The 13,547-nt window shown below is 42.3% G+C and overlaps 1 protein-coding gene across 2 annotated transcripts in view; it reads right to left on the reverse strand.

Moving 5' to 3' along the window:
- Positions 1 to 6,717: 6,717 nt before the first annotated feature.
- Positions 6,718 to 13,547, reverse strand: part of RIOK2 (RIO kinase 2) — a 22,901-nt gene continuing 16,071 nt past the window's right edge. The window contains exons 8-11 of one of the 2 annotated variants that reach the window (XM_015407549.1): positions 12,196 to 12,455; positions 11,940 to 12,081; positions 10,812 to 10,908; positions 6,718 to 8,150 (exon numbers count right to left, since the gene is read on the reverse strand). In XM_015407549.1, the coding sequence (XP_015263035.1) occupies positions 7,989 to 8,150; positions 10,812 to 10,908; positions 11,940 to 12,081; positions 12,196 to 12,455 (661 nt within the window). In that variant the 3' untranslated portion in view covers positions 6,718 to 7,988. Of the gene's footprint in view, positions 8,151 to 10,811; positions 10,909 to 11,939; positions 12,456 to 13,547 lie in introns of both variants that reach the window. The other variant, XM_015407548.1, reaches the window with a different exon arrangement.

Consider the following 13,547-nt stretch of genomic DNA (forward strand, 5'->3'; position numbering starts at 1 on the left):
CCTGGTAATAAAGCTAAGGCGGTTTGTAACTTACGCATCCTCTAGTCCCTCCAGAGCAGGGGTCCTCAGCTTTGGAATTCTGACACAGGATGTTGGGCACAACCACAAAATGGCTGCTGCAGGAGATGCAGCCAACCACAAAAAGGCCACCACAGGGGGTGGAGCTACACACACAGGAAGCTCAAGTACAGGGGGAAGATGGATAATTAAAAATATGCCAGGAAAGAGAGAATAAAACCAAAACAGTGGTGGCAGTTGGTGCTTTAACATTATTTTAATCCACACAGCTGATCACATCTCGAATGGCCAATCAGAAGCCACAGGTGTCACACTGGGGGGGGGGGTTGCTCCCAAACTTCAAGATGTGGAACACCTGTCACCCACAAGCCCCATTGGACAATAGCCCAGCCCACTTTTCTGGAACATGGGGTGTGTACCACAGTGCTTAGAAGAACCATAGATGGCATGCCGAAGAGCCACATGTGACCTCCAAGCCAGTGAGTATCACTGGTCTGGAGTAACTGGCATATGTGACTGTATTTTTTTCAAGTATCCAATTGGATACTTGCAAAGAAATTCCTTAGTAGTTATGCCAGTTTGCAGCACTTGGCCACAAAATTATATAAACAAACTTATTCTAAGTACAACTGTTAAAAATGCATTTGAAGCACGTTGATATAGCAATTCTATCATACCTCCTTAATATGTGAATTTGTTAAGACAGCCAGAAACATTATTGACTTAACCTCTATATTTCCTGAAATAGCCAGTAAATAAAGTAAACTTTGTTTGGATAACCACATATGAAATATTAATGGAGCCCTGCAGAAGTCATCCTTTGAATAAACTTCATGGTGACCTTTGATGACCAGATATTTCAGGAATTCTACTGCTGCTCTTGATAAAGATATATCAAGCTACAATGGTGAGGCTGAATTCCTTCCTCATCCATTTTCATCTCTAAAAAATGTTGTAATCTAAATAAAACTGAACATTAAGAACAGTTTCTTATGGCCAGCCCTCAGAATGACATAATTAATGCTTTAACAGTGCAATCCTAAACAGAGTCACACTGTTATAAATCCATTGAAGTCAGTGCGCTTAAAACAATGTAACTTTGCTTTAGGAGTGCTCTCCAAATCCCAGTGTCCAGCTGAGACAAGGCAGTAGTGTGTGTGAAACTTCATTTACTTGCATTAATCCCTTGGGACTCTCTCCACTCCCATTGCTTGTCTAAGCGTAGAGCATGCTGTTCTCTTACTGTGAATACTTTACTCAGCACCCATGGAGGAGACCTTGAGGTTTCTCTGATGCCTCTAATCCCTGGTGCTGAGCACTCTGTCACACCACTCCTAGGTCTGTCCTTCATGGCTGGTGAAGGCTGGCGGCAAAGGTATATGGGGTCCCCTGGCGGACATTATTAATCTGTTCCTTGATTCAGGGGTCTTCCCAGAGGGACTGAAGGAGGTCGTTGTTCCGCTCCTGAAAAAGCCAACACTAGAGTTGACTGATCCAGCTAATTACCACCCAGTCTCGAATCTCTCGTTTCTGGGTAAGGTAATTGAAAGAGCAGTTGCCAAGCAGTTCCAGAGTTTTCTGGATGAAACATCGGCAATGGACCCATTCCAATTTGGTTTCTGCCCCGGCCATGAGATGGAGACGGCATTAGTCGCCCTCACAGACGATCTCTATAGGCAGCTGGATTGGGGCGGGTCAGTGCTGGTGATATTGTTAGATCTTATGGCAGCATTTGACATGGTCAATCATGACCTTTTGATCCACCACCTCACTGATGTAGGAGTTCGCGGGACAGTCTCGAAGTGGCTGGTCTCATTTATATCCATGATCGGGGACAGAGGGTGGCAATAGGGGGAGAGATGTCAACTAGACATCCACTAATATGTGGGGTGCCTCAGGGGGTGATTCTCTCCCCAATGTTGTTTAATATCTATATGTGCCCCCTCGCCCAGCTGGCTTGGAGTTTCGGGCTTGGGTGTCACCAATATGCTGATGACACCCAGCTGTACCTGTTGATGGGTGGCTGCCCAGACTCTGCCTCAAAAAATCTAGCCAAGAGTTGCGTGGGTCCTTACAGGGACTCCACGGAGGGCACATATCCATCCAGTGCTGTAAGAGCTGCACTGGTTGCTAGTAGAGCACCGGATCAGATTCAAGGTTCTGGTGCTTACCTTTAAAGCCTTTGTCAGGGACCTACGTACCTTTGGGACCGCCTCTCCCGATATGTCCCTCGAAGGGCATTGAGATCAGCAGATAAGAACCTCCTGGTGATTCCCGGCCCCAAAGATATCCGGCTGGCCGCGACCAGGGCCCTGGCCCCAGCCTGGTGAAACTCTCTGCCGGACAACATCCGCTCTGCCGGACAACATCTGTGCCGTGTCTGATCTACTAAAGTTCCGTAGGGCATGCAAGGCAGAGATGTTCCACCAGGCTTTTGGTTGAGGCCAGTGACGGTTTCTCTACATCGGCCCGGCACCCTCCCCTCCCCCTCATGGAAATCATGAAAATCTGAATGCTAATCATGCCATCTTGTTAAAGTAAATACTTATGCTGAATGTTTTAGTATAGAATTCTTGTAGTTTTAACGGGTTTTTAAAATTTGTATTGGATTTTATGTTGTTGTAAGCCGTCCTGAGCCCCACGTAAGCAGGGAAGGGCGGTTAAGAAATTGAAATAAATAAATAAATAGTGACTGGAGGGGCACCCATATTTCTTCAAGTTAAACCAGCATTTTGTTCTTCCCCAGGCCCCTAGTATATGGCATACTCCTGTTCTTTGTGGGAACAGCCTGTACAGTGGGGATCTGAAAAAGCATCCATTGCTGGATAACTGCATGAACTGTAGGAGGGAACAATGCTTTGTGTTCTGCCTACCAGCAGCATGCCGGAGTAAAGGACGGCAGGGGAGCTGAGACCTCTGTAGAAGCTTACAAGGGTCCCTTTTGTGTATATGGCGCTAACAAGCACAGAAGGAAGGATTGCATTATCAGAATGGAAATTCTGATAATGCAAGAATACATATTGCAAGGAATTGGAAATCTGATAATATACTGAGTAAGGCAGATTTGTTTAGAAATCTATTCGAGGTAATTGAAATGGATAAGCTGAATATGTTTTTGGCGGGTAAATCAGATGAACAATTTAAACTGAAATGGCATAACGCCATAAAATGGTATGAAGAAAAGATGTCACGTTAACCCCAGCAGCATGCCGGCGTAAAGGACGGTAGGGGAGCTGAGACCTCTGTAGAAGCTTACAAGGGTTCCTTTTGTGTATATGGCGCTAATAAGCACAGAAGGAAAGACTGCATTATCAGAATGGAAATTCCTTAGAAAGGGGGTTTCTTCTTCCTTTGGGATGCTTAGTTTTAAAAGAAATCAAGAGTGACTTTTCCATCATTTTTCACATAAGAATGAATTGTATGAATTTATTTACAGGAGGAAATAAAAAGATATTAAATGTTTTTCTTCTGGTTGTAATCAAAAGAATTGCAGAAATCATGTTTGATAATATAGCTCCTTTCCCACCTTACAGCTTTAGAATGCCAGTTACTCTACACTGTGTCAGACATGAGTTATAGAATCATGGTGTTGGAAGGGGCCACACAGGCCATCTAGTCCAGGGGTGTCGAACTCATCTGTTATGAGGGCCGGATCTGACATAAATGAGACCTTGTTGGGCCGGGCCATGTGTGTGATAAAATGTAATGCCAGGTAGCAGATATAAACTTTATAAAGGACACAAACACAAAGGGTTTTACTTAAAATAAAAACATGCTTCAAACATTAGCAGTCTGATAACTGACACCTCTTGCTCTGAATTATTGCATCAAAATATCTGTGCTGTTGAAATCTTGAGTATGCTGTTCCAAGGTTCCCTCTAAGGTGTGCAGTCTTGTGAGCAGAAATTTTACCGTGAGCCAAAAGTGGTCCTAGCGTTAAAACTGTGAGCGGGCCGACATTAAAAAAAATTATTAAAGTGTACAAACATGCAAACAACTTATCAACTATTATCATTTGTATCACAAGCCATATATTAAACTTATTTATATTTATATGAAACATATTTGTATTACTTAACCTCCCAGGCTTAAGGGCAGAGTCACTTTGCAAAGCACCAGAAGCCACCAGATTGCCTCTAGCAGGCTGCTGAGCCTGGCTCCCCCCCCTCCACCTTTTCCAACTAACTTTGCAGGCTTAAGTGCACAGAGAGTCACTTCACAAACCACCAGAAGCCACCAGATTGCCTGTAGCAGGCTGCTGAGCCTGGCTCCCCCCCCACCTTCTTCAACTAACTTAAGGGCTTAAGGGCACAGACAGTCACTCCGCAAAGCACCAGAAGCTACCAGATAGCCTCTAGCACACTACTGAGAACGCCCCCCCACATTTTCCAACTAACTTTGCAGGCTTAAGTGCAGAGAGAGTCACTTCGCAAAGCACCTGAAGCCACCAGATCACCTCTAGCATGCTGTTGAGCCCAGCTCCCCACCGCAAGACAAAACAAACAACCAAGCAGCTCACCTTAGGAAGGGCAGAAGCTGGGCAACGGAGCAGTCCTCCTTCTGGGTCAGGGTATCTCCAGGAGCACGAGGCAGAGGACTGCTGGGGAGGATAGCAACGCCCCCTTTCACAGGACAAGCAAACTGCAGCTGAGGGGAGGCGGGGCCAGCCCAGATTAGGAAACACAAAGCATACTGCTGTTTTTCTGTGCTGCCTGAGCAAATGGCTCTGTGCTGCATGGCCATTGAGAAGGGAACCTCTTGTCCCTGCGCTGTGGTAACAATTACTGCACTGGCCACGGGAAATCAGTGCGCCAGCGCATCTTGGCGCAGGTTAAAGGGAACCTAGTGCTGTTCAGGTATGTATCTGTAAGCTGCAGAAGGCAGCCAGTTCCACTGCGGGCCTGATCCGGCCCCCGGGCTGCATGTTTGACACCCCTGATCTAGTCCAACCCCCTGCTCAATAAAGGATCAGCCTAAAACATCCCTGATAAGTATTTGTCCAGCCTCTGCTTGAAGACCATTAGTGAGGGGGAGCTGGTCATTTTATCTTGTCACTTTACTACAAACAGGAGCCAACGCTTAGATATGGAAATTCTAAAACCTTTAAGCAGCCTAAGTACATGAGCGGAACTGGCCACAGAGTTAACACTAAAATTCTACAAGCAGGAAAGCTAAATTTTGTAAACTCAAACAAGTAGAATTTGTATTACTCAGTTTGGCCTGAATAAATCAAAATTTCATTTTAGAGCTGTAGAAATGGTATGAGTATCTGCTGAGGAGTTTGTGTTCCATACGGTGAAATGAAGGCCTGAGAAGAAGTCAGTTTTGTATGTTATCTTTCTTGGGCCAAATTACTAGTTTCACTTATTTACATGGTGTGTAAGAAAGGTTGTTTCTAAAAGAACTGCAATTGTTTTAATTTCTTCTACCCATCATGTAATAAACATTTCTCTCAAGATTTATGCATAGGATATACTATATCCAACACTAAACCTATTAATATAGCCTCTGAGAAATACACTTACAAAATAATACATTCAGTAATACAAACTTAAAGCCCTCATTGAGCTTGCAAAGCAAGTGTTATAGTTCTTTGGGTACTGACTGCTGGTGATACTGGGTGGGGGGGAAGCTCTTTCGGTAATTTTGTTTGTGTACACTACTTGCTGTTGCTTATTGAATAAGTGGGCATGTACAAACTCAACCTTACTCCACAGATTTCAAGTAAGAATGTGGAGAATGAAATTCAAACGACTGATTCAAAGCATGCCTCTGCATAACTTATCATGCACCTTGAAGGTAAGCATGCAGACTGCTTCCCTTGAAAGCACTGGGTTTAAAAAGACTTGAATGTTCTGGCAGCCATGTCTGCTTTCTGAAAGCTGTTTCGTCTGTATGAACACCCCACACTACTGCAGTTCTTTGCGAGGAATAGGAAAGCATAAACTAGCTTCTCTTATGGAAGCGTCTGAAAGGTTCCTTCAAATTTACCAGTCTCCCCCACCTTCAGACCAACTGGCCCTGCAATATATTTAAAGGATCGTCGCATCTGTCATTCTGTGGTGGTGGTGGTGGTAGGATGAGAGATTTGGGGTATGCTATTTTTAGGGCTTAACTGAAAATGTTTTAAACTATTATTGTAAGCCAACTTGAAACACAAGGAGTAAGGCAGGATATAAATGTTTCAATAAATAAAAATATAAGAGTGAAAAATGATTGTACCATTAGGATTTCGGTTATGATGAGCAGAGGGACACCACCAGGATGGGATTAAGCCTGCTCAGTGGCAACAGTGACTCTAGGCACACAGAATAAAGCTCACACAACCCTGTCTTCCTTGATCAGATTAGAGTTGGAAGGAACCTCCAGGGTCATCTAGTCCAACCCCCTGCACAATGCAGGAAATTCACAAATACTTCCCCCTCCACACCCACAGTGACCACTGTTCCACGCCCAGATGACGACCAAAAACCCTCCAGGATCTCCAGCCAAACTGGCCCGGAGAAGTGCCAGGACTTGTCCATATTTATATTCTTTGCCCTGTTAATACAGTTTATTGGTACTTTGTCCCAAGAAGAAACAAATGGTGAAGTCGTTTTGTTACTAGAAACTGGAGCATATCACAATGCAATGATTATACCTGACCAGGACCCATTTTTCTGGAATATTTGAGAATTCGAGGCTTGGATCCAGCACAAAATTACCACTTGTATCAGACCTCTGATGCAAGCAGAAATGTAAGAAAAAGACTGCAGTAACTGCTTAGGATCGGTCAAACTTATTGTTATCTCCTCTTGAGTTTTTGCCCACACAGAATCTTGTGCAACCAATTTTTCAGCACTACCAAGATATAGGGAGGAAAATTCACACTCAATAAAGCACAGCAGCTTGCTAAGACTTCACAAATGTCTACTCCCCAGTTAGATCCAGCATGACCAACTACACTTACATTCTTGTTTTCATAAAAAGACAAAAAATGTTTACATGCTCTATAATGGCAACACTGGATCCCACTCCTTCTGGCTACAGAGTTTTCAAGATCTGTAATACGACATATCTTAAGTTGTTGAATGCATAAGAACAAAATTTATTAGCAGTTGCACAGACCTGCTTAGAGATGGAGTGCCTGCCGGGCCTGTGCAACATCATTTTTATTACTTGTCAGTTTGGGCAGGATTTATATACAAAACATTGAGGGTATGGAGAAAAAGCAAGTAAGAGCTTCTGGGTTCAAAGCTCAGCTATACAGGAAAGGTTTGCTAAACTTTGTACAAGCCCAGAAATGAAAATGTTGCCAGAGGCGTTAAATCAAAGTACTCGTTAACATTAATGTGAGGCAGTTTAGTTGCAGTGAAGGCAATGGGACTCACACCATGAAAATCGCAGTAAGTGAACTGCACACTGCTCATGAAGTGCCAGCCCCAAGCTGCTTAAACCTGTGGATAATCCCATGAACACGGAGTAAGTGATGCTGAAGCCAGCAGGACTTGTTTATGAGTAAACATGTATAGGAAGGATTGCACTATAAATCATTTAAAAGGTTCTTATTTGTTACATTTGCAATAGATGAAATAAAAAATGCTTGATTATGATGGGTCAGTTTTATTTTCTTTGATGACTTCAGTGATTTATATTATCTGCAAGTTCAAAGGAGTTTTATGTTTGTATTCCTCAAACAGCAGTGTGGCAAACTACTTCCAAAACAGAGGGGACTTTCAAAAACAAACATGGGATCTTCTCTTCAAAGTCAAAAGTACCTCTGGGCATATCCCGCCCCCTTAGGTAGACCTTTGGATTTCAGCCTCTATGCTCTCCTTTTAATATATTCAGATTAATTTTTATCTCTTACATAACTTTGAACCATACTCTATACAATATAAAGGACAGAATGCAACAGTTGAGTCAAAGAACCACATCTTTCACTGACTTGTGCGACGCAAAGCAAGATGGAAAAATATTTCCATAGAAAGTCAGCCCCAGAAACTCGCAGCATCCACACTAGACTTAATATTTTGCATGTGTTCCCGGTGCTGTTTGGTGTAAACATTTGCTTCTCCTTTCTGCAGTCGCCGTCTGAGAACAGCTTTTTGCTGTTTTGTCAACTGACGTTTTATCTTCTGTTTTACCAGTTCCTGTAAGACATTTTGAAAACCCAGTCATCAGTCCTGTTTGTGAGACACAGAACATACCTAGAAGTATAATGTAGTTGACACTTCACAAAATGGATCTGGATCTTAGCAGATTTTACCCAAGAGCAGTGTTCTTGGACTAATTTCACAACCAAAACCTGAGCTACTTGGTGTGCTCACACCCTGAAGGAAAGAAAAGCATATTGCTCTATAATAGTAAAGTAGTCTTAACAGATTTAAGAAATGGGCTGGCAGCAGGGTGTTCCCCCTTGTGGCTGAGAACAGTAATAGATTCCTGACAACTTATATCAATATTGCTCACCAAGTGTGCACTGTAATTTTTCTTTGAACCAGGCAAAGAAAACAGGTTAGTTTTAGGAGGATTACAGAACTCTGGCACAGGGTATGGGAGGAACAGCCACCCTGGCCAGTTATACATATATGTTTCTAGCATCCATTGATGCAAAGGTTATACTTAGGAAAGATACAAATGATCAAAGGGCAGCCTATTAAGATCAGCTCTGGGAAATAAGCGCTTTACTAAATGGATTAGCAACAGCTGCTTATTCTGATTTATTACCAAACTCATGTCTGGTAGGTTAATAGTCCTCACATTCAGAAATAATGTGATGTCTCACAATCTCTGACTATGATCCAGTCTACACATGCAGTTCTCCATACTTGGGAGAGAATTCTGTATACAGGATTAATGCATGTGGCAGGGGATAATTCAGAAGGTCACTACATCACACCCTTTGTATTTATTTTCTACCTGTGTTCTAAAGAAAGTAAGGTTCAGAAATTCATAGATAATTCCTAATACAAATTACCCTGGGAACAGGTAGCAAGACATGGTACTTTTACATCTGGGGAGATGGACAGAAAAGCTCCATCTCCAACTGTACCTCTGAAGTGTCCTTACACTCTGCAAGGCTGAAAAACCGGGCCTTTTATGTGCAATGAGAATTCTTGTCTTTTGGAGCTCTTACTTTAAAAAAATTACACACCATGACTAGGGATCCATTTTGCTTATTTTCGCTATATAATATGCATGTCTGAAATTGTTAGTGCAGCTAACTCGCTTTCAAATCTCAAGATTTCTTCAGAGTTCTGCTGTGCTTCCATCCTTTCAGTCAGCCTAGCAGCAGTTCTATATGAAGAATTTTAAGAATTCAGAAGACAAAGAAGTTATTGTTTTGGGTTCATCCCTTTTGTCAGCAGATCTCTGGAGTGCAACAGCAGAATTTATTTTCCTTTCAGGCCCTACTCCTAAGGTCTCCCAGCTGGTAATGAGAGGAGAGAGAATGGTCCCCATTGTCAGCCAGAATGCTCTCAATCCAGCTGGATGGAGATGAGGGTCATATTGGGCATCCACTGAAGCCGAGGAAGAGCTTCCTCTCTCCCCCACACACATTCAAGCCAGAAAGAATGCTCTAATCTGAGACACGGTATAATGCTGGAAGATTCTCTTTGTGTCAGCCAGAATGCTCTCAATCCAGCTGGATGGAGATGAGGGTCATATTGGGCATCCACTGAAGCCGAGGAAGAACTTCCTCTCTCCCCCACACACATTCAAGCCAGAAAGAATGCTCTAATCTGAGACACGGTATAATGCTGGAAGATTCTCTTTGTGTCAGCCAGAATGCTCTCAATCCAGCTGGATGGAGATGAGGGTCATATTGGGCATCCACTGAAGCCGAGGAAGAACTTCCTCTCTCCCCCACACACATTCAAGCCAGAAAGAATGCTCTAATCTGAGACACGGTATAATGCTGGAAGATTCTCTTTGTGTTCATGATCTCTAATTGCAAAGCTTAATTAATCTACAATGCAGCCTCCCCCCAAAAATTCTGACAATGAAAAATTTAAATAGCACCTTCTATTACTTTCCCATCCTTTCCAGCCACATGCTACGATTAACAAAGCACAAGGCTGTTTTTATCCCCTATGGTGAAAATCCATGTTCTGCTTCATCCCTTGTCATCCTCCTCCCTTGCGCTGTAACTTGTGCAACCACTTGGAGGCAGTGGACTGTAAGGTTCTGTAAAAGCATGTGAAAGCGCAAATGAAGCAGCTAGTGAATATGCCCCATGCAGGTTCGCAGAAAAATATTTTCCTTGATAGTGTACTACAGTATATAAATTGTCGTCTAATTTGGAGATTTTGTCAAAAGCACAGGCCACTCTGCAGCTGCTGAAGCAGCAACACTTTGAAATTATGCAATAAATGCATTATCCTAAAGCTAGATAAAGTTAATGAATATTTTTTAAAAATGTTATCTTTTAAGAATCCCATTATTAATGACCTTAGCGTCAATGATGACAGTTCATTATCTCAAATTCAAGTATTCAGCTCTTTCAGAAGAGATAACTGAGCTGGATTCAATTAGAAGATGAACCACATTTTTGAATTTAACCACAGATGAGGCACCTCCATCACTGAGACTTAAGTAGTCAAAATGAGCAGCTATTTTTTGTGCCCCAAGTATCCTGAACTGACCAATGGCCCAACGTTTGAAATAAATGTCTGAGAAAGTGGGGAGGGAACCTACCAAAAAGCAACCCAGAAAGAATTTCTCCTGTATGAGTCCCTGTGAAATGAAGAGGAGCAGTGTAGGAAAGCTGCTTGGTGGACTGTTCCTTAAAAGCATTAGGTCAGACTTACTGGAGGAATTGTTGACCGACTGCCAGCACTGCCAACTGAAGTGATGCTTGTAGTTCTTGTTCTGTGGTCATTGATGTGAAACACACTCTCATTATCTCTGCAATAAAGACATTATGTTTGCAGTCAGCCCCTTTTTAATCAGACATTTACCAATAAACTCTTCCAACATAATCCAGGTGGAACAATTAGACATATCCTTCAAATAGGCCCAATCCATTAGGAAATGACGCCTGCACAAGTACTGCAACAATGTATGGGACTTGCTCAGCATCCTGAAGTTCAATAGTGGTACTTCTATCTGTAATACTTACCAATAGACAGGAGACTGACACAGGCTGTCTCCCCAACTTATACATCTGTCTGGATACTTACTTTGCCCTAACTGGCTGTAACATGTATTGTTCACCTCCACTGCAGGACGTGGCCGTGGCAATGTCTGTCAACCTCTTTTCCCATTTCAGTTTCCTATATGAGATGCTGAAAAACTGCTTCTTTTATTGAACAGAATGCAGTCTGAGTAAGCTGGCGATCATTTAGATTAACTATGCTGTTACCAAATAACAGTTTCGCTGAGGTGCATCAGTTATTCCACATATACAATGATGGAAAGTTAAGAACTGGTAAGGAGCTTCTGAAAGCTGAAATTCAGGAGATGTTTAGGTGCTCAGTCCACAAGTACAGCCATTTATGACACTGCCAAACATGAAATATCAATGCAAAAGTAGCATAGGCCATGTGTCAATATTTATTCATGGAACAAGTACACTTACCAACTGCAAATGAGCAACTCAATTAGTATAAAGGGAGCCAGTTTGGTGTAGTGGTTAGAAATGCGAACTCTAATCTGGGAGAACCAGGTTTGATTTTCCACTCCTCCACATGCAGCTGCTGGTGTGGGTCAGTTACAAGTCCTTTCAGAGCTGTTCTCTGATGTGCAGTTCTCAAAAGAGTTCTCTCAGCCCCACCTACCTCACAGTCTAAGCTTTGGAATAAAAATGTTGTTTTCAATTCAAATCAGGACCTCTGAAAAGAAATATACCTAACACTTGAAAGGGGCTCATCTCTTGGAAAGGGAAAACAAAGAACACACACATGAACAGCTCCTCAATAATCAATACAGATCTATACCTGAAAGGCCTGAATTCTCTGTTTAATGTTGAGAAGTCGACCAGATCAGGGCATTCATCTTCATTCTCTTTGTCAGCAGGATCTTCCCCCTGACCTGTCTGATCTTCAATTTTGGTGGATTTTTCAACTTTCTTTTTATCCTCTGAAAAATCAATTACAGAGCTCACACCTTTAGCCCCGTCTCCTGAAGCAATAATTTGCCCTTCAACTGGTTGTAAGGCAGAGCGAAGTTCCTTCAAATCTAAACTTTGCTCACTTTCATCGTCACTGTCTTCTTCACTGGTTTGCTCCAACTCTTCAGAGGTATCTCCCACTTCATCTGTGAAGTCTCTTTCTGTCTCTTGGTCTGTTGCACTGCATAACCTCTTTTTCCCTTCAGCATCTTGCTCAGGTAGAGAAAACTCAGCTTTATGGCCATCATCATCAAGACCAGCTGGGTAAAGCAGTTCATCATCTTCCTGCATTTCTTTAGTGTAACCACTGGCTGCAATTTCTACATCGAGAGAACATTCCTTCCTGGTAATGTAGAAAAAGAGATAAGGAAAAATTAGTTTTCCATTTATGCTTAGTAAGTCTTTAGAATGAAGCTTTTAAAACCACCCCATTGGTCTTGCTGAACTGGAATCTCAATGTAATTTTAGGATGTGTCCAGTTCAACTGTCATCACATTTGTTGATTGTGGTTCCAATATTAATTGTGGCACATTTCCCACTCACGTGCACTTCTTTCTCTAGGAATTGTAGGCCTAGGTTTTATTTTAGAAGCAGTAATGCTGGCTTTTAGACCGGTGCACATCCTAATCTTGGAAAAGAATGCTCAAAGACAGAGGAACAGAATCTTCAAACAGGATCATGAAACAGCTGGGCTCAAGGATCAGCTAAAAATTTGCAGACAAAATTAAGAAGGCCCTAGGCAAGATGGGTGCAATTCAGCATTTTTTCGTAAAAAGGAAGGGGGAGGAGAAGACAATTGGGAAGAGGAACCATGGCACATCAACTGTAGGAAACTTTGTATTTTTCTAATTAAAATACAACATTATGAGAAAGTCTAGCAGAAACCATAGGATGATGATGATCATGCAAACAGCCCCCAATCCCCAATCCGGATGTGCTGGTTTTGTAACAAAAAGAACAAGATTGTTATTGTCCTTACTATGTTTTCCACCATCTGCCTGATCAAAATTTTTGTGTTGTCCTTAGCACAAGTGTTGTTGGAGGTAAACATTTTGCAACACCTCCAGAACATCAAAACTAGTATGCTCTGAATAACTGCAGTGATTTACTAGGAAATACTTATTTTGATGCTGAGCGAGTCCCATACATTGTAGCAGTACTTGTATTTTTACTAGGAAATACTTATGGCGAACCTAAACAGCATGATAAAAAGTAGAGACATCCAGTGTTCCCTCTAAGCTCAGTTAGTGTGACCTAGCTCACAGTTTTTTAGTCTCCGGCTCACACATTTTTCTCTAAGCTCAGGAAAGATGGCTCCAGAGCAAACTAATTTATGCAGTAGCCAAATAGCTTGGTCACAACTTTAATGCCAGTAGCTCACAAAGTAGAATTTTTGCTCACAAGACTCCACAGCTTAGAGGGAACATTGGCATCA

Source organism: Gekko japonicus, unplaced genomic scaffold (genome assembly GCF_001447785.1).
Source record: "Gekko japonicus isolate JY-2015 unplaced genomic scaffold, Gekko_japonicus_V1.1 scaffold1144, whole genome shotgun sequence".
In the NCBI taxonomy this organism is placed as follows: Eukaryota; Metazoa; Chordata; class Lepidosauria; order Squamata; family Gekkonidae; genus Gekko; species Gekko japonicus.